Here is a 21,820-nt window from a genome sequence, read left to right on the forward strand (position 1 = left end):
AGGAAGACAAAAGCTTTGTGATACAACTTGGAGGATTTAAGCATGCTAACAAAAGCCTTTCAAGTTCAGGCAAGGCTTTAAATGGAGAAACAATTAAGCTTATGCCTTGGTTTTGGGTAGTTCCACTGACAATTACGAACTATATATTGTAAATGAGAAGTGATGCATTAAGTCGCTAGCGTTCACGTGGGAAATCTAACCAAGTGGATTTCTCAAGCCCTGGCGGTGTGATGTACGATGCGCTGGCTGCCCAGCTGAGCTGCAGACAGGTAGAGCAACCCAAAGCCATCAATCTCTCGAGCACTGCACTTCTGCAGTCTTAATTTACGAGCCACAAGTGGAAACCTTCTCTCACAACTAGCAGGAATTAAATATTTCTTTTTTGACCTGTCTAGCTTGGCATCCTATGCACAATATGTTTTGATGACAGGCCGAGGCTGCCAAACGAAACTGCTCCAGCCCTAGTTTACAGGAAACAATGTCTATTTTTATATTAACTTGGGGGTGGAGGTCCAGGACATCATAAAGGCAGAGGTCACACTATCAAACATCCAACTAGTTGTCCTACAGACCAAGTAGAGCTTACCCCAGACAGCGCTGCACCTACAGAGAGACTGTGTCCTGGAGGCATCAGCCTAAACAAGAGTTCATGTGAATTTTGTACCATGTTTGCCCTCCTGTCTAGAGCACCTCTCTCCAAACAACAGCACTTAGGGTGGATCCTATATATGATGTGCTGCCATCCCCACCTCTTTTTTTTTTTGTACACTGTGGGTTTTGCTTATCACAAGTTCACTGCTGAGATGCACCAAACCTTCATGAGACCTGTGTATGACTCATGCCAGCATTTGACTTCAAAACACAGTTTCTCTGAGTAACGCATGAAAACCGATACTTATTGTAAAACCCCCTTGCTGCACTGGCCCATCAGGAGAGGACACGAGCAATGGATAGGATCAAGCTCTCCTAACGCTGTCTTTCAAGCAGGGCTAGACTGTACCAGCTGCCATTTTTAAATGACAATTGAACAGTACAATTTTGAAAATGCCAGCTAATGCAAAAAAAAAAAAAAAAGATTTGGGCTTCAGTCTACAGCTCTACATTAATTTCTGGCTTATCTTAATGTCTCTTAAAAACAAATAAACAAAAAATCTCTTTCCAACCTAATGGAAGCAGCAATAATTTTGCATTAGTACATGTTTTACGCTTTACTAAATAAGAGTGCTAAAAGTTGGGAAATGGCATTTGAAGAGGCTTATTTATCCCTAGTCTCATGGTTCAGGATTTCAGATGAATACAGCTGTAGCAGTCGGCATTAAACCTGTCCAAGGGTGTTATGGTTTCAGAGCTTTTCCAGTGGGCACGCAAGAAAAATCCATTCTGCAAGTCCATGAGTCAATATGAAGAGGTGGTTCATAGGCTGAGTTGGCAATGGCCAATGTAAAAAACATTAACGTCTGTTTTCATACTAGCTTGGGGTGGAGACTCAGGGCATCATCAAGGAAGAAGTCATGCTATTACAATTGCGGGCGTTTTTCAGTTCGCTTGAGAATTAATTTGGCGGTTCTCCGGGAAGCTGCACCACGATCTTGACGCCTCCTTAGAGCGCGGTTTCACACAAGGCAGCCAACCAGCATAACTGCGCGGAAGTCCCTCCACCTTCACCTGGCATTCTCTCTGGCACATTTCAGACCCCTCTGGGATCCAATTTGCTTAAAACAGCAAAAGTGATTTTTGCCGAGAAGTAGCCAGTGTTCCACCATCCTGAAGAATTAAGCATCTCACAAGAGGGTAGACAAGCGCCAGAGCAAGTCTCACCTAGAAACAGCAAACCAGACCGCCTGCTTTTTGCTGGCACCCGAGGCAGGTTCAGCTACTTTGGAAAAAACAAAATCTAAGCTTTTACACACCACCTACCCTGCAGCCTTCCCAAGGGAAGAGCCATCAGTTAACACACTTTCATCTCATTATTCCAGGCCAGACACTGATTTTTGTTTTCATCCCTTTCCCATTTCAGCTCATCTTTCCAGCTGAAATCCTACTGTTTTGCTCCAGCATGACTCCAAACACTTCAAAAATAATATACTTGGGGCTATTTATTTGTAATAAGGAAGACCAACCCGAAGCAGCTAACTTGACATTCGCAGAAAACAGCTTCACTATGTGACATTGCCTTTCCTCCCCCCAAAACTATCGGTCCCCTGGTGACCTGGAATATGCTGATACAAAAGGAGCTCAGAGTGAAAATACAACACCTGAAAAGAGCAATTCTTTGGAGAATTAGACAATATATTTTGTCCTTGTTTACCAGTCTACAGGCTTTGTGTGACTTTGTTCTTCCTGTGTTTACTGAAAGCACTCACTGATGCCTTACTTCTCTGAAACCACATTAAAAAAAAGGCCAAAAAGCAGAGAGGGCATGCCATGCATCTTTGCAGGACAAAATTGTTATCAGACTTGTTTGCTTGCATTTCAGACATGCTTCTTCTCCTTCCTCACTGCACAATTCAGCAATAATTAGCATCACATCTGTGCAAGCAAACAAGCGTTCTTAAAGCTATAACGACTAGCAAAAAGTGTAAGAGTTTCAAGCAACAATACAGCTTAAGGACCTTACACTTAATTCCCATTATCAGTGTGTTTGGCCCTCTGCCCAAGTACAGCGAGTTACAACATACTCTGTTACCCAGGATTAGCAAAACATTTACCATGGTAATGTATCAATGTACCAGAATTACAAGCCACTCTATTAACAGGTGATTCTTTTTCCGTAGCTAAAACTGAATTTCTCTGTAAAGCAATCTTCTCAGAATTGAAACCCCTTGTTTAACGCCCGTGCTTTGAAACAATACGTTAGTTAGAAATCTGATATCCGAGTCTCCAAATAGCTAAAACTTTGAGAAATGTGGAAAAGAACAACCCTGGAAACAAGATTAGAATTTGGACACCAGCTGAATAAAAGCAAGAGCCATTTACCTGGAGGGATCCAATACAGCTGCTAAACACTCGAAGCAGAGTTTTGCATTACAAAGCAATTTGACAGCTCTGGCCATGGAGTTGTTGCGATTGTGACATTTGCATTTGGGGGTCCCTTCCCTTTAAGGTATAATTCTTCTGGGCATTTCACTGAAAAACGCAACACAGCTATGCATGTTATGTTACTAGGAGGATCCAAACCTCATCACCTTCAGGCACCAATACTGCCCATGTGCTGTAGGTTCATATTCAGGAAGTTGGGAATTTTTGTCCCTCATCTCGCTTTTTCCGCCTTTGGAGCATTAGCTGTACTCCTGTAAATCAGTATAACTTCTCTAACGCAACATTGAAATCAAAATTATCAATTTACTGAGAAAGAACATAAGCAACCTGGTTACTCTTTATATTATGGAGAGGTGGCCTGTCCTGTAGATACAGTAGCCAAACCTCAGAATGAAAGGTAGCCATACATAGGATTCGGAGCAAGAATCTACGAAGCCTCTGCTGGTACTTATAATTCCTTGTTGGTAGGTTACCTGAAGCAATTTCCTGTTCAATTTATCTGTTATCCCTTCTTCTTAATTTCAGTTCTAAATAGTCACCAAGTTTCAGGTGAAAGGTCCACCTGCTTTCAGTCCACAGCAGTCCACCTGCCTTCAGCACTCAAATTTATTAGCACAGCAATCCACTTCATTCAGCAGAAAGAACAGAAATGCAACCATTTTAAATAGGTCCCAGTGAAACTATCACAAGTTGTTTCCTCTGATTGAAAGAAAAAAAAAGAAAAAAATCTTATCCCCAAACCACATATTGAGAGCTCAGAAGCATATAATCAAAAACACTGGCTGCTTCCCCCTCCTCATTTAAAAAAAAACCCCCAAAATACCATTAACACATCCTTTGTTTAGAATGACTTAAGAGCCCAACACAACACACTCCGCAACGCCATCTGTTTGGGCAACCAGCTGCAAGACATGCTGTTAGAAGACCAACGGAGCAAGAAAAAGCAAGGGCTGTCGGGCCGGTTCAGTGGCTGGGAGGCAGCAGCCAGATGGCCCGGCAGCACGCCCTGCTCGTAGCCAGCCAGTGAGTCAAACGCACGGGACAGACCAGGGAGTGGGTGATGGGGCAGAAATTAGGGCAGGGAGGTTAGTGCAGGACGTGGAACGGGGATGTGGCTGAGCCCTGGCAAACAGTCTAACCCCTTGCTTTAATAGGGTGTCCTGACTTATGAACAAGAGATTGAGAGAAGGATTTAGCCATCTAGACAGCTGAGAAGATTTTTCACCTTAGGCAAGACATTCAGCGTTGAGGAGAGAACAGTCTTCATTGTCGAGATTGTTCAAAATTTGCATCTTTGGCCTCTCCAGTGTACTCACTTTGGCTTTATGCAAATAAAAACAACGTTAACAGTTACATTTTCTGAGTCAGAAGCTGCAGGTAAGGTGGCTCAACACTTGGGAAACAAGACAAACACACTGATTTCTTAAGCCAGAGTAAGTTTTTATGAACTTATATTCCAGCAATGAAATGCTAACCTGGACAACAGGCCGTTAAAACAGTTGCTTCTTACCTAGTCTGAGTTCTCCAAAGTTCCCACACCCAATCTTCTTGCCCACTCGGAAGTTGGGTCCCACCATAAGAACACCAGAAGATGCGGATGAACTCGACGGTCGAGAACCGTGCCCGCTCCTTCCCGGCATTCCTTTCGTCGTGCGCTGCCTTTCATCCTTTTCCCTATTAGAATGGTCCATGATCTTAGTGAAAGATCTCTGCCAGCGAGCTGGCAGAGAGGAATTGGAGTATGCACTCTTCTTCTTAGAAGAGAAATATATATCCAAAAGTATCTGAGTCAGGGTCCAAGAGAGTCATGGAAACGCATGGAGTTCTTTTGGCACCATATCCAGTTTCCTAATGCATCTTTATAATGTACCAAGTGGTCGATTACGTTCTTGAGAACTCAATAAAGGCAAGCTGCTTTTGGTTTCTTACCTGGGGAAAAGAAAGAGGATATACGAAATAAAAATCATTATTTTAAAATACCAAGAGAGAAATGTGCAACATGGCAAACTTCCAGTATTTTCCAGAGCTATTTAGGCCTCAAAGAAGTTAATAGCTATGTATTAACTTTACTGTTTTCCTAACAGTTTGCTGATAAAAAGCTTCAACATCATGAAGAGAAATAAATGATGGCCCATCCACTGCTTCCTGTTAGAGTTAGTATGTATGGTGTTAGTCCTAATAAAAACAATTTCAATTACACCAGGATGTCAGGTGGAAACAAGGCAAGGAGAACACGCTCCACCTTTACAGCAACTGTGCAGTGTAAAGTTTGTTCTCCCTCTTCATGCATTCACAAAGTGTTATACAAAAGCCAGACAAATGAGAAGTGGCAAATGAAAGATGCTAAGAGAAGAAAATACCGAAACACTTAAGAAATTACATGCATCTACTATACTAAAAGTCATATCCTGCCTAGTTTTGCATCTTCAAGAGTTAACCTCAGATATATTTGCTAATTGAAACTGATGCTTCAGAGAGGCTTGACCAAAACTAGTAGTCAAGATTAATTATTTTAAAAAAACTTAAGAAATTTCTTGAAAGCTGTGTCAACATACAGTTCACATTGACATGTCCATCTTTAATGATTTAGTTTCCAAATAAATGAACTTTTGCAAAATAGATTCTAATGGAATGAGGCAAGAAAGTCAAAGGCCAAGATCTTCTCCAGCAGACCAAATTCATAACTGGCAAACAAAAGCCTGACAGTTCTGGAGGAGAAACTGAAATACGCTACCTTCCCTGTATGCCCAAACTTGTCATCATTATATCCCCGGGGCAGGCAACTCTGGACTACTCCAAAGAGCAGCCTGGTGCATCTAATGAGCACCAGTCCATTCATTTTGTCAAAAGATGACAAGAAACACATGCTTGTCAACCCATGCAGGCCAGATGGCACAGCAAAGGAAAGGGTTTTCTCTGTGCCTACGGGCCAGCCTGAAAAGACAGGCTGATGCTGTGTGGACCCAGGAGCTCCTGGCTTTACAAGTGCAGTGCAGGGAACTCAAGGAAGATTGACACCTCACCATGAGATCTATCCTGGGACACAAACTTGCCCTGGATCTTTTCGAGTAGCCAAGTGATCCAGCCTGAGCCCTCTGTGGACAGAGGTAGCTTCCATCACTCAGCAGTGAAAGCCTGAAGCCTCTGTAGCAATAGCCAGGTCCAACTTGATGGGATGGTCTGGAGATCCTGAAGTGGGAGTGGGTGAGCTTCTCCTCACACCCAAGGCAACGGGCAGGAGGAGGGAAATGGTGTAGCATGCTTTGCCTGTACGGATGCTGCACAGGGAATGAGCATACCTGGTGTTAAACAGCAGATGTGGACACACTAGTGGTCGTGGCTCAGCTGTTAAGCAAGAATCACCTATCTGGAAGCATCCCCCACCTCCCAGGAATTACATATTATATTCCGCTAGGACTCACTGTTGCATTCATGGTTCTCCAGATGTGAGCAGAAGAGTGCCTGAATGATTTTAGAAGCAGAGTTGTGTCCTACTTTCATGCGGACATCTACAGCTAAAAGCATCAATGTTTGCATGGAAGTTAACAAATACCTCCAAAGTCAGCAGAAGAGTGCTAGCTGAAACCACCTAAACCAGATTCACCGTGGAAGGACATCGTCAACTGAATGCCATCAGGGACACCCAGAGCTACAACTGTACTTATGGGTGTTCTGAGCTATTAAGGAAACCGGCTCAATCCTCCTGCAATATATTCATAGCTTATTTTTCCAAGGGATTTAGAAAGGGTTTTGGTTGTTTCACAACAGCTAACCTAGCTTGACAAAGCTAACCTGCCTACTTCCAGTCCTCCAAAGTCCAAAAATAAAAAACAGAATTACTATGCATCCACAAACCAGTGGCACAGAACAAAAGCATCAACTCTTTTGAAATATGAGTATATTTTCCCTGATCTTCCAGTTGCGGTACATTTACTTCTAGAAATTTTTGTTTTGATCTGACTCATCTGTATACAAGGCAGAAATCACTCACAACAGATCCAGAATATGCTGGTCGCTGCCAGCCAGAAATTCCAGTTTCTCAGTATGAACAAGTCTTCAGCACAACTCTGACCTTTTCTATCCATTTCCATCTGCAGCTCTAGACATATGAACAAAAGAGGGCACAGTTTTCCTCTGCTCGAGCATCCTCCCCAGATTTTTTTTTTCAGAAATCCTTTAGCAAAAAAAGCAAAGGTTAAACAAAGAGATGCATGACTTGAACAACAGTATTTGGGAATTACTTTTCAGTACTTTGGTTTATAGATCACTGGAGCTTCTACATCAGACAGGGAGTCTGAAGGAGTCTGAACAGGCTCCATCTTCACTGGAAGGACACCCACCTTTCAGCAGTACCTTAGGAAAACCTTCAACGCTCCAGAAGAGGAGCTAATAACAGATTAAAACACCCATAGATGTGAGCCAGCTTCATGTGATGTGACAACCCCACAAAAACGTCCCCATCTTGAACACGGCTCTTGCATACGCAGTTAAGGTTGCACAGCTTATAACCCACGGGATATTTCATCCAGTGCACGACTCAGCAGTCCTTTTTTCCCCACAGGGAAAAAGCAGATGATTTCTTGTAGCCTCTTTGCATGGAGGTGGATCCCTGCAGAAAATGCCATATGGCACATTTGCAGCAAACCCAAAAGGTCAGAGATCTGTACTGCGTGCGTACTGTAGGTCTGGCTACGCAAGTGCAGAAGCTGCAGCAGATAGCTCTCACGTGGTACCAGGCAACTCTGAACTGCCATTCATGATTAGACACCACCAGTCTAACTAGGTACAGAAGAGCTGAAGATGCCCGTGTACAAGAAACTCAGTGGTTAGTATTACCAAGCCTTACTTGTATTGGAGATACAAGTAATACAAGCTTTAATAGTTAAAACTGAATATGGATTAGCAGGAAGTATCCATTACAGGTAAACAGGACAAACTGGTTCTTCATCCTAGATATCCACAACATATTTTCAGTGGTGGCATTCATTTTGACAGGGAGAGTTAGTGCCATTTCTTAAAGTCAGTGGCAGGGATACCAGCAAACAGCTCATATTTGCTTTGTATGTGCTTTGCTTTCAGCATGACACTAAACAGGAACAATTTGCCTCAAGTGATCTGCTGGTACAGCTTGCAGAAGCAATGATGGATGCTCTGCCAGATATCAGAAAACCACTTTGGATGGACCCCACCCCAAACCGTTCTGGGAGAGGACTTCAAAAGAGGAAAAGAAAAAAAAATAGCTAAGTCATTGAATCATCCTTATTTTCTGAACGAAAGCCATATGTGCAAGGATGATGAAGGTATGCTTCCAGGGCTGAGCTGCTGAGCTAGATCACTAGGAAAAGATGAGCAGAACAGAGGAGCTCTATGAATGAAAAAGTAACACTCTGGAAAACACACTAGACCCTGTCAAAGTCAGAAAGGAGAAGTTTTTTTTTCCTGGAGACCAAAGGCATCTTCGTTGAGGGGGGACAATCCATGGGCAACAACTACAGACCTCACAAAAAGGGTAACAAAAAAGTCTCTAGCAAGAGCAAGTAAGACTAGCTATACGCAATATAAACAGACTACAGATACAATTCTATTTGCAATTCTGTTCTACCTTTTTTTCCCCCTCCATCTCTTCAGGAAGAGTTCCTATTCAGCAGCTACCGCTGAAAATCAAAAGCAAAATTATGGTCAGATCAAAGTAACGACAAGCTCTGGGAGGCTGCCATTTCAAAAACACAGTAGCAAGTTCTGCTGTGCTCCTCCTGACCCCTAGCCAGTTCTCTGCTGGAAAACACAGCACACAGCATTTTGAGACAAGGACAGCACAGCTTTGTGGGCCGAGGAGATACCAATCCGATGGATTGCATGGAAGACATGCCAAAAACCCTGAAAGGAAGAGGCAAAAGACTGCATGACAGCAAAGTCAAGAGGAATGATAATGTTTCGGTAAAGTTGTGGATAGATCTTTCTTAAGACTCTTTCTTGAAATTCAACTAACAGTTGCATGTTAGCTGAAAGAAAAAAAAACAAGAAAAGTCAATATAAACTAAAAGCACAGGACAGGGTTTTAAAACAGCTCAATTAACTTGAGGTGGAGTGGAGAGAGAGGCTGTTTAAGAATGCACTATGATTTACAGCATTTGTCGTATGGTACCAAAATCCATTTAACCTTCCACCTGCCCATCCTGCCACACTGACTTACCACCAGCCTATTACCTGCAGGGCAGATCTATCCCGCTAGCAAGGGTATTCTGCAGCAGAACCCAATGCCTAGGTGCAGATCTTCCCAAAGTGCTTAGCTAGCTGGGGCAAGAGATAGCATCCTTGGAGAACATGAGAATTTTACCCGCTATGATAGCACGATAGAGCCGAAAGCCACCAAGAGGCTCAGACGCACAATTCAACATGGTTCAAACAGTCCGTAATATCGGAGTTGGCCTCAATTTTCAGCTGGCAGTTGCAGGGCAGGCCATGCTGAAGAAGTGCTCCATGACACAACTACATCATTCCTTCAAGGGCTGCTCAAGCCTTTTGCGAGCACAAGTCCTTCTGAGCCTTGATACGAGTTACTCCCTTCTTCCCCACCCAGATTTAAGCCTAAACTCAGCTTAAGGCAAGTGCACCAAGTTTCAGATCTGACGGCAGAGATGCACTGCTCTGTCTGACGCTTAAAGCATCCTGCTCGCTGCTTGTGGGATGGGACAAGCAACCTGGTTCTTCTCAGGCAGATAAGTAGACCGAGCTCCACCACACGTTTTCTAGCTAGTGAAACAAGTTTTTAACGGTTATAAGCCACTACGCCCCCATCCTTCCCCCTTCCCCACTGTTCCTCTCATTTGTGTACAGCCTCCCCAGAGGAAGGATGGAAAGGTCACACCTGACAGTTTGAGAACACTAAACATCCTCTTTCTTAGTTAAAAGCCTTTTGCAGCAAACAGGAGTTCGGATCAGCAGTGAAACAGTGAATCACGTGTTTGATGATCTCTTTCCCATGGCAAACACTACGAGCAGAACCCAGTTGTCAGGGCACCAAATTGCACAAATTTTCTTCCAGATCTTTTACTATTCCTGCTATATAAAAATATGACTGTAGTAAATAGGGCATCAAATATGGCTTTTAAGGACTAACAAAGAAAAAGCACTTGGTTTTGGAAGAGAAGCAGAAGAACCAAGACTAGACTGTAATTTGAAGTCTGTCACATTAATATTTAAAGACTACTCGGAACGCTAGGACTATTTCCTGCCACGATACGAACTTTTTCATAACGATTTTCCTTCCTACCTTTCCACCCACTCAGCAAGATTGCTGACGAAAGTTACTTGCATTTAAACAAAGCTGCAGGAAGATATTTGCCTAATGGTGACTCAGTTCGACTCCAGTATTCATTTCACTAAAATATACTTCAAGACCTGGGAACAGTTATTTAATAATAAGAGATACGGGGTTGAAGGGGAGTTACTTAAAGCACAGCTAGTTCAATAAAGAAGCTGGCTCAGACAGTATCCTACACGTCCAAACACTTAGGACTCAATCTCAATTACTATCTCACCTCTACCAACGAAACTGGAGCGTGAGGGTTACAAGCCAGCTTCCAGGCAGCACTGAAGGCACCTGCCACAGTCAGGTTGTGATTGGTAGTGGGAAAGGAACATAGTCTAGCAGGAAGGAGATTTATTGCTTACTGAGCACTCATCACGACAACATGGGCATGGCATAGCGACACTGCTCATAACCATCCTGTTTTCTCAATTAAGTCTTAAGTTTGAAAGTAGTAGTAGTAAAGGATAATACAAACAAGGGACTGGTGTGAATAAGTCAAGCAGTACGTATTCCTGCCCTTCAAAGGAAAGGCTTGCTTCCCTTGCACTGAAAATTTCTTTGACCTACTTGAGACGCTCTGGAGACCTTACCAAAGTAAGATCCAGAGCTGTCAGAGTGCTGTTTTGTAATGCAATTTCAGATAATCGAGACAGATATTGCAAGTGAATGCCCCTTTCCTCCAATCAAACCAAGCAGACCTGATGCAGGTCTGCGTGTATTTTTGATTTGTGAGGGAGTCAGCACATGTGCTAGAAATCAAACTGCAAACCCTCGGCACATGGATCACCACTCTAACAAGTGCAAGTAGTTCAGCCGTACAATTTTCCTTCTCTTAAGCTGAGAACTTCAAGGAACTCTGTGGGGATGGGTGATCTCATCCTACACTGTCTAAAAGCCGCAACTCCATTTCTCAAAGCAACTTTCAGATTGTTTAGGACAGGACAGGCACATGCCTCCTCACAGTGTTTTCCAACATCCCCCCATGTACACGTGTAATGCTTTTGGTAAGTCTCTTGATCTTGCCTGGAAAACACTGCCAGGATCTACCGCTTCACACATGACTTGAGACTTTTACATTCTCCAGGGCTCTCAGCTGACATGTGCTAAACATAAGGATATGAGATCACTCCGTACAAAAAAGATGGCAGCATAATGATCAGCATCAGATGCTCATTTTGCACAGATCAGGACAACCAGTTCACTCTTTAGAAAAGAGATAACAACAAGTAGGCGGGTTATGATGATTACTTTAAAACCAGGATGCATGAGGTGTTCCCTCAAGTCCTCAACATCTCCCAATGCCTTTTATTATCTTACACCTTTAAGTTCAGAGGAATAAGCCGGCTTCACGTGTCCTACACTTCACTGCAATGCTAAACAGCTCCCTAGACGTCAATGCTCTTCCCATATTAAACTGAGATAAGAAAACCTTTCACTCACGGCTTCGCTCTCTTCCACACTGACACACACACTGCCATCATCTTCAGTGCCCTTAGCACCTTCTCTTCCCACCACCTCATCTCTTTCCTTCCATGATGTTCCACTTCTTACCCTGCTTCTGCCCATGCTGCTTTCCAAAGTCTTCTTCCAAAGCCACCCAGTCACACACTTCTGGTAAAGTCTGTGTCCGCCAACTGGAAAGCGAAAACATTTTCTAAGATCTGTCCTGCTACTAAGCAGAAAATTAACAGATAACCTAATACCCCATCTTGGCCTGATCTGGAAGATGATCTTGCTTTAGTGCTTGGCTGTTCACACAAGCTAGTAGTATGACTGCAAAGTCATAATAATCTGTCCATGCTCTCTGCAACCATTAGAAATGTATGTTTTTGCCTATTCCACTCCTACTCCAGAGCTTTCTGGTTAGCTAGAGGGTCTCCCCCTATAAGATACTCCCCCAATAAGCTTCTTATTACAGGAGTGTATGTCTACTATCTGACCATACACCAGCAGTACCTCCGCACACCCATTACAGAAGAAATCAGCATTTATTTGCACTTTCCCAAACAGCACTAGACTGACCTGGTTTTTAACATTCTCAGCATTGCAAAAAACAGCAGAAAAACTAAAAAAAAAGGTCAGTTTTCTCTGTTGCAGTTTAAAGCTTGTAGCAGCATCAACAAAGTTGTTCGCAGACTAAGGCAGGGACCACGTCATGTCAGACGTCCCACATTTGGAAGGTTCTTTCCAACCTTAAAGGCTACAGGTGCATTTTAAAAATTAAGAATTGCTTCTATTTAACTGTTTGACCCAACAACTTATCTTCAGCTTGTGGAGTTGGTTTTGTACCAACCACTTCGCAGGCAGACAAGCATCTTAAGCTGAAGCATACAAGCCGTGTTTTATATGTCTAAATTGTTGGGAAGGGTGAGGACAGACAACTGTGGACCACTACACTCATATTCACGATTCATGAATGCGCACAACTGTCAAGCTGACACAACAATTACACAACTCTTTCACGCAAAGGGAGGAACTCAAACACATGTTACTTCATCTCCCACTCATATCGTTTGCCACAGTAGGGAAGTGAACTTGCAGGAAATCTTTTCCTTGAAAATTCTGTGGACTTGCTAAGAAGCACTAATGGTACGACCCTCAAATAAACGCATTGGCAAGTTACGTTTCCAGATGAGGCTCAGTCCGATGTTGACTGTTGTCACCAGAATGGTCCAAGAGCCCATCATGCAAGTTCACCTCTGGACTTTGTTCTCAAAACCCCCTATGCAAGTTCAATGTTTAAGCAAGAATGTTATGAAGGAAAAAGCAAGTTAGTTCTTCCAAACGAAATCAGTCAAATGAAAAAAATAGACCATTTCAGGGAAGTGTTTTGTGTGATGCAAGCTGGATTCAGTCATTATTTCCCACTCAAGTTAAAGCAAAACAGAGGCCACGAAGTACTAAAGCAGTCATGTATGTATATAGCATATACACATATATATGTATATAGCATATACACACATATATGTATATAGCATATATATGTATTACAATGCACTACAGACCATAATCTGCCAGAAAACCAGAGGATTACTGCACTTTATGAAGAGTTGCATTATGCTAGAACAGCTAAATGAACGGTTGCTTAAATTAAAAATCCCCTAATGAAAGAGTGATCTGCACTTTTTTTTTTTTTAGGCTGAGAGGAGGGGAAAAAGACTGAAAGGCAACTGCCAGCTCTGTTCCAGTCTACATTCTGTGGCTTGTTGCAGAAGTCAGACATACATCCCTCTGCACAAAAACCTGACAGACTGCCAAACCCCCCCTCGTCGGCAGCAGCACCCCTGAAAAACGCAGGTGTTCAGCCCCACGCAGCTGTCTGCGCAACGCCAGCCCCAACACCGCATCCTCAGCGACCCCAGGAGTCCTGCAGCCCGAAGAGGCAACTGTCACGTACCAAAATTTGAGCACTACACCTTCATATTACTGTAACCACCCCTGGCTTTAAAATCCAGTGTTTGAAAGGCTTCTCAAAGACCGGTGAAAGCATGAAGTTTAGGATAGTGTCTGCTTGCAAAAATAGGCTAAGGCCATGCAAGATCAGGTACCAACAGAAATAGATACTCATGAGGATGCTGCAGAGGAAACGAGGAAAAAACCTGACAGCAGTGAAGGGTCTACAGCAGACCTGGTATAGGACAAGAACTCTGCAGATATTCTCTTCTCCAGTGTCCAGGTACCACACATACTTTTTTTCATCCAAGTATCAGCTTACTTAACAGCAAAAACAGAGCCTCAGGTATACCTACTCCATCTCCTTCCTTTCAGGCAATGTATTTGAAGAAGAAAGGGGGAAAAAAAATCTACTAAAGAGGTTACTTCTAGACAGCCATGTACATCTTCAAGCAATAATCCACATTAGGCAAACTCTGGTGCTTGGATGGCATGTAGTGCTTGACGGATGTAGTTTGCACCTTCTGGTGTCAAGGATGAGCAAATTCCTTGTCAAGACCACCAGTGCAGCTTGGGCTCCGGATGAGCATGCTTGGATCACTGGTAGCAACTCCACTTTTGGAGGTGTATAGCAGAACTTAACACAGATCCACCACAATAGTCTGACTGTTTTATCTGTGGACCACCTGGCAAGAAAAAGCAGCCTGGAGGATGAGTTGCAGACAGGTTCAGATAGCTTGAAAAGACTGGTGTTTTGGTTGGTAAACACACACACAAAACCCCTCTGCATTATCCAAATCAAAGTGCTTTTTTCTCGTTTTCAGAAAAGAAGGCAAGTATCAAGTTCAGAGCCCACAAATGCTTCTGAGGTGCTGGGGGTGCCTCTTATTAGAAGGAAAAAAAACCCTCAACAGGTCCCACATGAACTTGGACAGGGCCAAAGAAAGCTGAAGACCCCTTACTAGCAAGAGGTAAGTAGAAGACATGTTATTCAAGCTCAGCTTGAGCTGACAGGCAGCCCTGACCAACTCAAGAACGAAGTTATGAAGGTGCATCAAACACAGGTGCATCTCCTAAGGATACCAAAAGGAAGCTTTATGCAAGCATCTAATTCAACGCAAAGATTTAGACACCAAGCCCAGATACACATACCACAAATCAGGCAACATTAATCCCAACCTAGGTGTGCCCTGCAGGGATGAATACCAGATATCTGTTAAAGCAAACTTGGCCATAAGAGAGACTTTGTGCAGCAGTGCCGTACAGCAGGGCAATATTCAGTATCACAGAAACTGAAGCAGCTGCTCTTCACCACTGCACAACCTCATATGAGAAGAGGACTTGAAGAAAAACCTTCAAGAAGGAGCGTGATTTGAAGCACAGCTAGAAGATGAGGGGGAAAAAAAGGTGTCGATAGGGAAAAGTCAAAGTGCGTCGCAGCCTGTGAAACTATGCTTCAAAAACTGGACAGGCAGGCAAAGCCCACAGATCACGGCAGGGCAGACAGCCCTGCCATGTCCAGGCGACTGCATCCCTCACATTCAGGGCTGCCCAGCGGGCTTTGCTTGATCCCCATTTCCCCAGTTGCTCCTCACTGGAAACCCTTCAGAAGAGGCGCTTGATCAAATGGAAACACAGCGAAGGAAGGGATGTTTAGCTAGCACACCAGCATCTCTTAAAAATTCAGTAGTGCCGACGCCAAGAGCAGAGACAAGTAGTGTAGGAAAAGGAAACACAGGCAAACTTGATACAGTATGATTTAATGCATGTGGCTTCTCTTTAATGCCTGAACTCCCCTCTCTCCTTCCTTGAAGATACTGCCTTTTCAGGCAGCCACAGGACAAAGGAAGAGACTGTGCTGTCACTTCAGATTTAGACATTTGGCAGGAATTCATCTGGCATATATAAAAATATTTATATATATTTTATATGTCAGGTGAATTATATACATAATTTTTACAACTAAATTACTTTGAAAGAGAAACCTACGTAAGGCCAGTACACGGAGAAAAATCTTCCCAAGCTTTTAATGTGCTGTTTATTGGAGTCACATTGCCGTCAAACAGACTTTAAAGGGGTGAGGAGTCCTGCAGCTACGTAAACGTGTTAAAGAGCATAAAGGGGGGAAAAGGAAATAAGCAATACTCCTTGTTCAGGTCTGCAAATGTGCTGCTAAAGTAGAGGCAAACAAATCCAAAAGCTGCTACCAAAATGGGCAGTAGCTCTCAGCATACGCCTTGCCTGCCATCACCAGATCCATATTCCCCCCCACTTTTTTTTTGTAGGGTAGAGTTTTTACTGATTTCACTCACCTAAAAAAGTGAGTCTATAGTACCAAGCAGGCAGGTAAAGATCAAGTTGACTAAAGATGTCTGTAGCCCATCTCTTCTCCAGGCCTTCGTTATCTCCAGGAAGAGTTTCTATAGACAGTAGAGCTTAATATTTAGGGCACTGTTACACCCGGAGCCCGAGACCTGTTTCAGCGATTTGTCCTCCCTTAGCATTACGGGATAAAAACTCCATGAAGTCATCTCAGCAGCTGTGCTATAGTCCCAAAATGAGCTGTTCAAGGAAAGAAAAAACAAAAAACCCTAAACCTCCCCAAACCACTCTCCTATAGGTCAGCATCCTTACCATCTATAAGGAATGACTTTTCCCTTTCTGCTGCCTCTGAATTTTAAGACTTCCTTTTTTAGGGCTCCCGACAGTTCTGAAACAATTTAGCTGACTGAGACGACTGACCCGGGTAGTCTACGCAACTGGAAGAAGCCAAGAACGACGCGCAGACAGAGCAAAATACCTGCTGGAAAAGTACAGGCCCCCTTGCAGGAGGACCGGAAGATGCTGAGCAGCTCTGTGACAGTTTTGTGGAACAGTTCGGTCTTTTGCTTTTTTACAAAGCAAAGGTCGCTGCTGCAGTTTCGCTGCTCGCTCTGATGTTGCCTCCTCCCCAGTGCAAGGTACAAGCTTGGTTACTGGTTCCATTTCATGCCCACGAGTGGCAAGATAGGCTACACCTACACAAACATTATAAGCTCCATAAAACCCTGCACTTCCGCAGCAGAGTAATTATACATAATAATCCCAAGATATGCAGTTAGGCAGTTGCATATGTTCACAGAAAGTAAATATTTGCACCTAGTTACTTCCTCAATAAGGCAAGGAAGTAGCCCAAGCCACCAGGCTACAATGTGACACCAAGCAGACTCCATCCCCAGTCCAGAGAGCAAGTTACACAGTTTTAAAAAAGATTTTAACACTTGAAGGTTACCTTGCTGGGGGGTTTTGTTGTTTGGGTGGATTTTTTTTTTTAAACCTAAAGTATGCAAGTTGGCAATGGTTTAAGAATATTGATGTGTTGGAAGGGTATTTCAGCTTTTTCCACACTCATTAGCAAGCGCCATCCCGTGACTGTCATTTCTGTACCTGTGCTTCACATGACATCTTTTTATAAAGCCACTTACACTGCCCGTCAAGGCAAGGTTTGCACGCTACAATAGGTAGTGAGCGTGGCATCAGGAGAGGCCATGTCTCCAGGCTCACATACCTGACACAAAAACAGCTCAACGTACTACTACACGTCTGTGCGGCATGAACAGTTTAAGAAAGAGCAACAAATACTCTCAGGTTTCTCACCAAGACAGTCTTGATGTAAGCTCTGGCAATCTCCTTCGACTGTACCCATCCAGCTGACAGTGTTTGCCTTCACACGCCATCAAGTTTGTGAAGTTTCTCCCCTTTTCTCAAGTATACAACAATAGTACAACTTTGAACTTGCAAATGATCAGCCCGGTTAGGAGACGGCATCATCCTTTCTCAGTCCACTTTGTTATCCTGAATGTAGGTTCACAAGCCAGGGTGGCAAAGACCGGCCTGCTCTCCCAGGCATCATGCTGCCCTTTCAACAATCGAATGGGAACGTCCACTGAGAAAAAGCTGTATTTTCAAGAGATGCAGTGAGACGGTGTTAAAGTCAGCCGTCCACACAATCTCTGCACAGTGATGGAAAGCAACCCTTTCCGTCTGCACGCTCATGGTGCGAGATGCAGGGAGGGAGAGGGGAAGAGACGGACTATGCAGACAGCCTTCTGCCTCCACAAAAAGAGAACAGCCAACAATACCAATAGCTAGAAAGAGATATCAAGCTTCCGCAGTGCGCTTATTTTCACTATTACAGCCAGATGGATTTGGTGACACTTTCGTGCTAAGGTCGCTGCAGTGCCCAGCTCCAGGCATACAAAGTTCCCATGCGTGCCAATCTCTGGAGCAACTACTGATAATCCTCTATCTGCATTCACAGCTCCGTCCCACCATCTGACACTTATTTCCTAGATTAAGAAATATATCAGGCAATAATCGAATGCCTCAACTACCTTCAGCGGATGCTTTCATTTGCCAAGACATCTCGTCATTTTGGCCACACCTATTCAAATTTAAGTTCTTCAACTGCAGAAGAGAATCACCACTGAAGTTATTCAATACCGAAAACAACCACACCAGGTTACCACTGGGTACCGATGCTTCCCTTGAAGTTGAACAAGTGATGCATTGCATTAGCACTGGCAATACTGGATGCCCATCTGCATTTGGTTTCGAGCAGCGACTGCAGACAGCAAAAGCAAGCCAGCACTGACACAATCGTTCAAGCTTGTATGCATTTGACATTGCTATATCAGCTTAAGACAACACCGCTTGTGTTAGATGTCTCAAAAGCAGCTCTTAATATAAAAGAAATTTAGGAGAGGGAAGACAGGTTACTTATAGAAGTACTATTAGAAAAGTGAGCATCTTCTCACGTAGACTGAAGGACCTAGTGCAAATATTGTGCATGGCTTTACTAAAAGGACTTTATATAGAGATAACCAAGCCCCTTTGGTCTCTTGCAAAAACCTGTCATTAGTTCTCAGCCAGCTCAAAGCGTGGCATCTCCTCCAGCTTTTCTCACATCACTCCAACCTATTATGTGGCTTGATGCCTTTAATTTAGAATTCATGCTCCTGCAATTACGTACAAAGTACAGTTCTTTCTGTGAAAAGCTCTAATTATGTTTGCCTGTTTGGTTTTCAATGATTAATTTATATCTGAATAGATGGGTGAGATGACTCCCCAAGAAATAAAGGTAAAGAAACCAAAGGTTCTATATGCCAGTATGGGAAATAAGCTGAAAAGATTTCTCAGTTTCACAGCGAGGTAACTTTACAAGTCAACCTGTCCTAGTTCTCTTCTTACCCTACCGTTCAGGACTTTGCACAGTTCATGGCCTGGCTCTTCTGTTTGCTGTAAACTCGAGACGTGCCTACGTAAAGTGGATATTATGCCAAAACAAACAAATCTTCCACCCACTTATGATCCTGCAATCTATTAGGAAGGAAAGGCAAGGCACATAGCATTAAAACTATAAATACCAACAAGCATGAACAAGGGTAAAGTTAAGTCCTACACAGTTAGCAAAAAGACTAACATTTTGCTCCACTTCCTAAAGGAACTGGGCTTCCGCGTTGGCCTTGCATGTCAGTACCCCTGTTTTGCAAGCTTCCAAACTCATCCACGTGGTTCAATCCCATTTGACAAAGGTTTCAAACACTACATTTCTACAGACTTCACGATAAAGCCGAGGAAAGATAGCTTCACACCCTCATTCAAGAAAATAATGAGGCGCAAGATCAACCATGCAGTGAAACATAAAGGAACCACAGGGGAGAGAAGTGCTCATCCCTATCCACAAGAAAAGCTTCAGTGCTGGTGTCTTACTAGATACTGGATTATACAGTCATCAAAAACATATTTTATAACTTCCCGTTCTCAAAGTCATTTAGCCCTGTAATACAGCATTCAGATTTTGAGGCAAAGAACAGGTACGCGCATCTCTGCTAGGCACCACTTTTCCCCCATGATGTCCTAACGGGTGCAACTTTCCTCCAAAAGCATATGGTGCAAGCCAGCTTTGCTGTTGGTTTTCATATATACAAATAAACGTCACCAGTAACCACATAAGGTTATTTGCTATATAACAAGTGAGAGTGAGCATTATAACTGAGCGGAGACTGATCAAACAGGATATTTTTAAACAGCCAAATTCAGAGCCATTCCTTAGGAACAAGATTACTAGTCCTAACAGAGCAAGCAGGATTATATCCTCAAGGAAACCTGAGGAATATTTTGATGGTCAAAGTAGAACAACAGCTCCGTGCAAAGCTGTGGTCAAAGTAGAACAACTCCGTGCAAAGCTGTGCTAAGAAAGGTCGCATGATCCTTTGATGCCCAAACAGGAGTAACCACATAAACATGAGGAAAGTCTAAGCGTACATAGGAAGAGCTCTGTGCTGCTGTATTTCCCTTTTTCTAATGGCTTCAAAACAGTGACACTGCAGGGAGAAGCATAAAGATTCCTCAAGAATCAGAGCAAGGTCCTGTGATAAGATTAAGGCAACTCAATGAGTTTGGCGTAAAGAGGTGAGAAGACACTTTTTGGCTTCCCCCAGATTAGTAATGGGAAGAAACTGAAGCCAACATACCCAGTAAAGAAAAAACAATAAAGAAGGTGCAGCTACCAGAGGAAGCCACTGGTTCCCTCAGAGCCAGAGAAGAAAGTGGATATATTTCGGGAAAATACTTTGACTATAAAGCAAGTCTGCCTTAGAACATCAGGTTGACTTTTAAGCTGGAAATCAGACTAGATGATCCCAAGTCACTTCCAGTTTCACACAGCAGTAGCATCGGCCTCCAGAATTTTCTTACCAGGTTGATATTTTGCTGCTCAAGCTCCGCCTTGCAAAGTCATCAACATCAGCCTTGTAACAACGTGCAATCGTTCCAGCTTCCCATGCTCCTATGAATGAGAAACTATAAAGGCTCTAGAGAGCCACTTGTTCCAACCTTCAATTCTCACCAAGTCTAAATGAATGTGTTGTTTATCTTTTAACATTAAGAAGAGATGCAGAACAGGTACTTGCAGAGTTTTATAACCAATGAAAGCACATGCAGATAACAATATTACTTTGCTCTGCAAGACATGGCCTTTGACTAGTTATGACTGGCAGACTTCTTCACATAGAGCTTTATAAGCAGCAATTTTGTTGAACACATGACAGAGACAACACCTTATTCCAGCCTATTAGTTCTAAGATCATGATCTAAAGCACTAAAACATATTCATTTTCTCTCCCCTCCTTTCCCCCGCCATGAAGAAACAGTTGTGAACCGACCCTTCAGACTGCCATAGATCTACTGTGCTATTCTAGGCTGGGGACACGATAGGAGTTGAGTCCTCACACAAAAAGAGAAAAAAAAAATTAATAAAGGTAGGAGTATTAAGCAGCCCAATGCAGCAGAGTGACTCTTCAGGCCATCGGTTTTCTTCTTTCTTCCACCTGGAGGCTAAATGCTTTCACACATTATCTTGGACAAACTGGGACAGACCTGTGAATAACAAAAATATATAAGGCTTTAACAAGGGTTTTTTGTCCCATTAAGAGAGCCACCTCCTTACCAGGGGAGAAGTCTGAGTGCTTCCACTATTCAGTATCTCTCTGTCCTCCAAAAGACACCAACCTCCCATTGCGTATCCTCTCCCACCCCAAGATCTTCAGTCAAATAAATAAACCACCGAGCCGCTCAGAATACATTGTTGAAGCCCCCTGGTCCCCCCAGCTACAGATCATAGTTAGGCATCATCTTTAAACTATCTTTTCAAAATGAATGACTTCATTACACTCATTTATCCAAATAGCACAAGCTTGAGAAAGCCGAAAAACAAGCCCACAATGCAGTTCTGCCACGTGGGAACAAGGTAACTACAGAACCTTTTGGAAAGAGTAGAATAGTGTATTTTGATAGTGTTTATACATAATGCCCAGTATGTGCCTGTATATCACACACTTATTTAAATAAAGGAAAGTCATCCTGTGCGCTTCGAAACCTAGAAATTATTCCATTTTCAGCTACAAAATATCACTTTGAATCACCACATGTAAATGAAAATGCAAGCCATTTACAGCTTAGCTTTCTCAGTCAAATCATGAGAAACTGCAGGTGGCACAAGGCATGAGACATTTGGGATTTTAAGAAGAAACTCAT

At 43.1% G+C, this 21,820-nt stretch overlaps 1 protein-coding gene across 2 annotated transcripts in view; it reads right to left on the bottom strand.

Moving 5' to 3' along the window:
- Window positions 1-21,820, bottom strand: part of CSNK1G1 (casein kinase 1 gamma 1) — a 121,177-nt gene that overhangs the window by 68,373 nt on the left and 30,984 nt on the right. For both annotated transcript variants that reach the window (XM_064517674.1, XM_064517675.1), the window contains exon 3: window positions 4,550-4,968. In XM_064517674.1, coding sequence (XP_064373744.1) covers window positions 4,550-4,730 — 181 coding nt within the window. In that variant the 5' untranslated portion in view covers window positions 4,731-4,968. The remainder of the gene's footprint in view (window positions 1-4,549; window positions 4,969-21,820) is intronic.

The sequence above is a fragment of the Dromaius novaehollandiae genome, chromosome 10, assembly GCF_036370855.1.
Source record: "Dromaius novaehollandiae isolate bDroNov1 chromosome 10, bDroNov1.hap1, whole genome shotgun sequence".
NCBI classification, from domain to species: Eukaryota; Metazoa; Chordata; class Aves; order Casuariiformes; family Dromaiidae; genus Dromaius; species Dromaius novaehollandiae.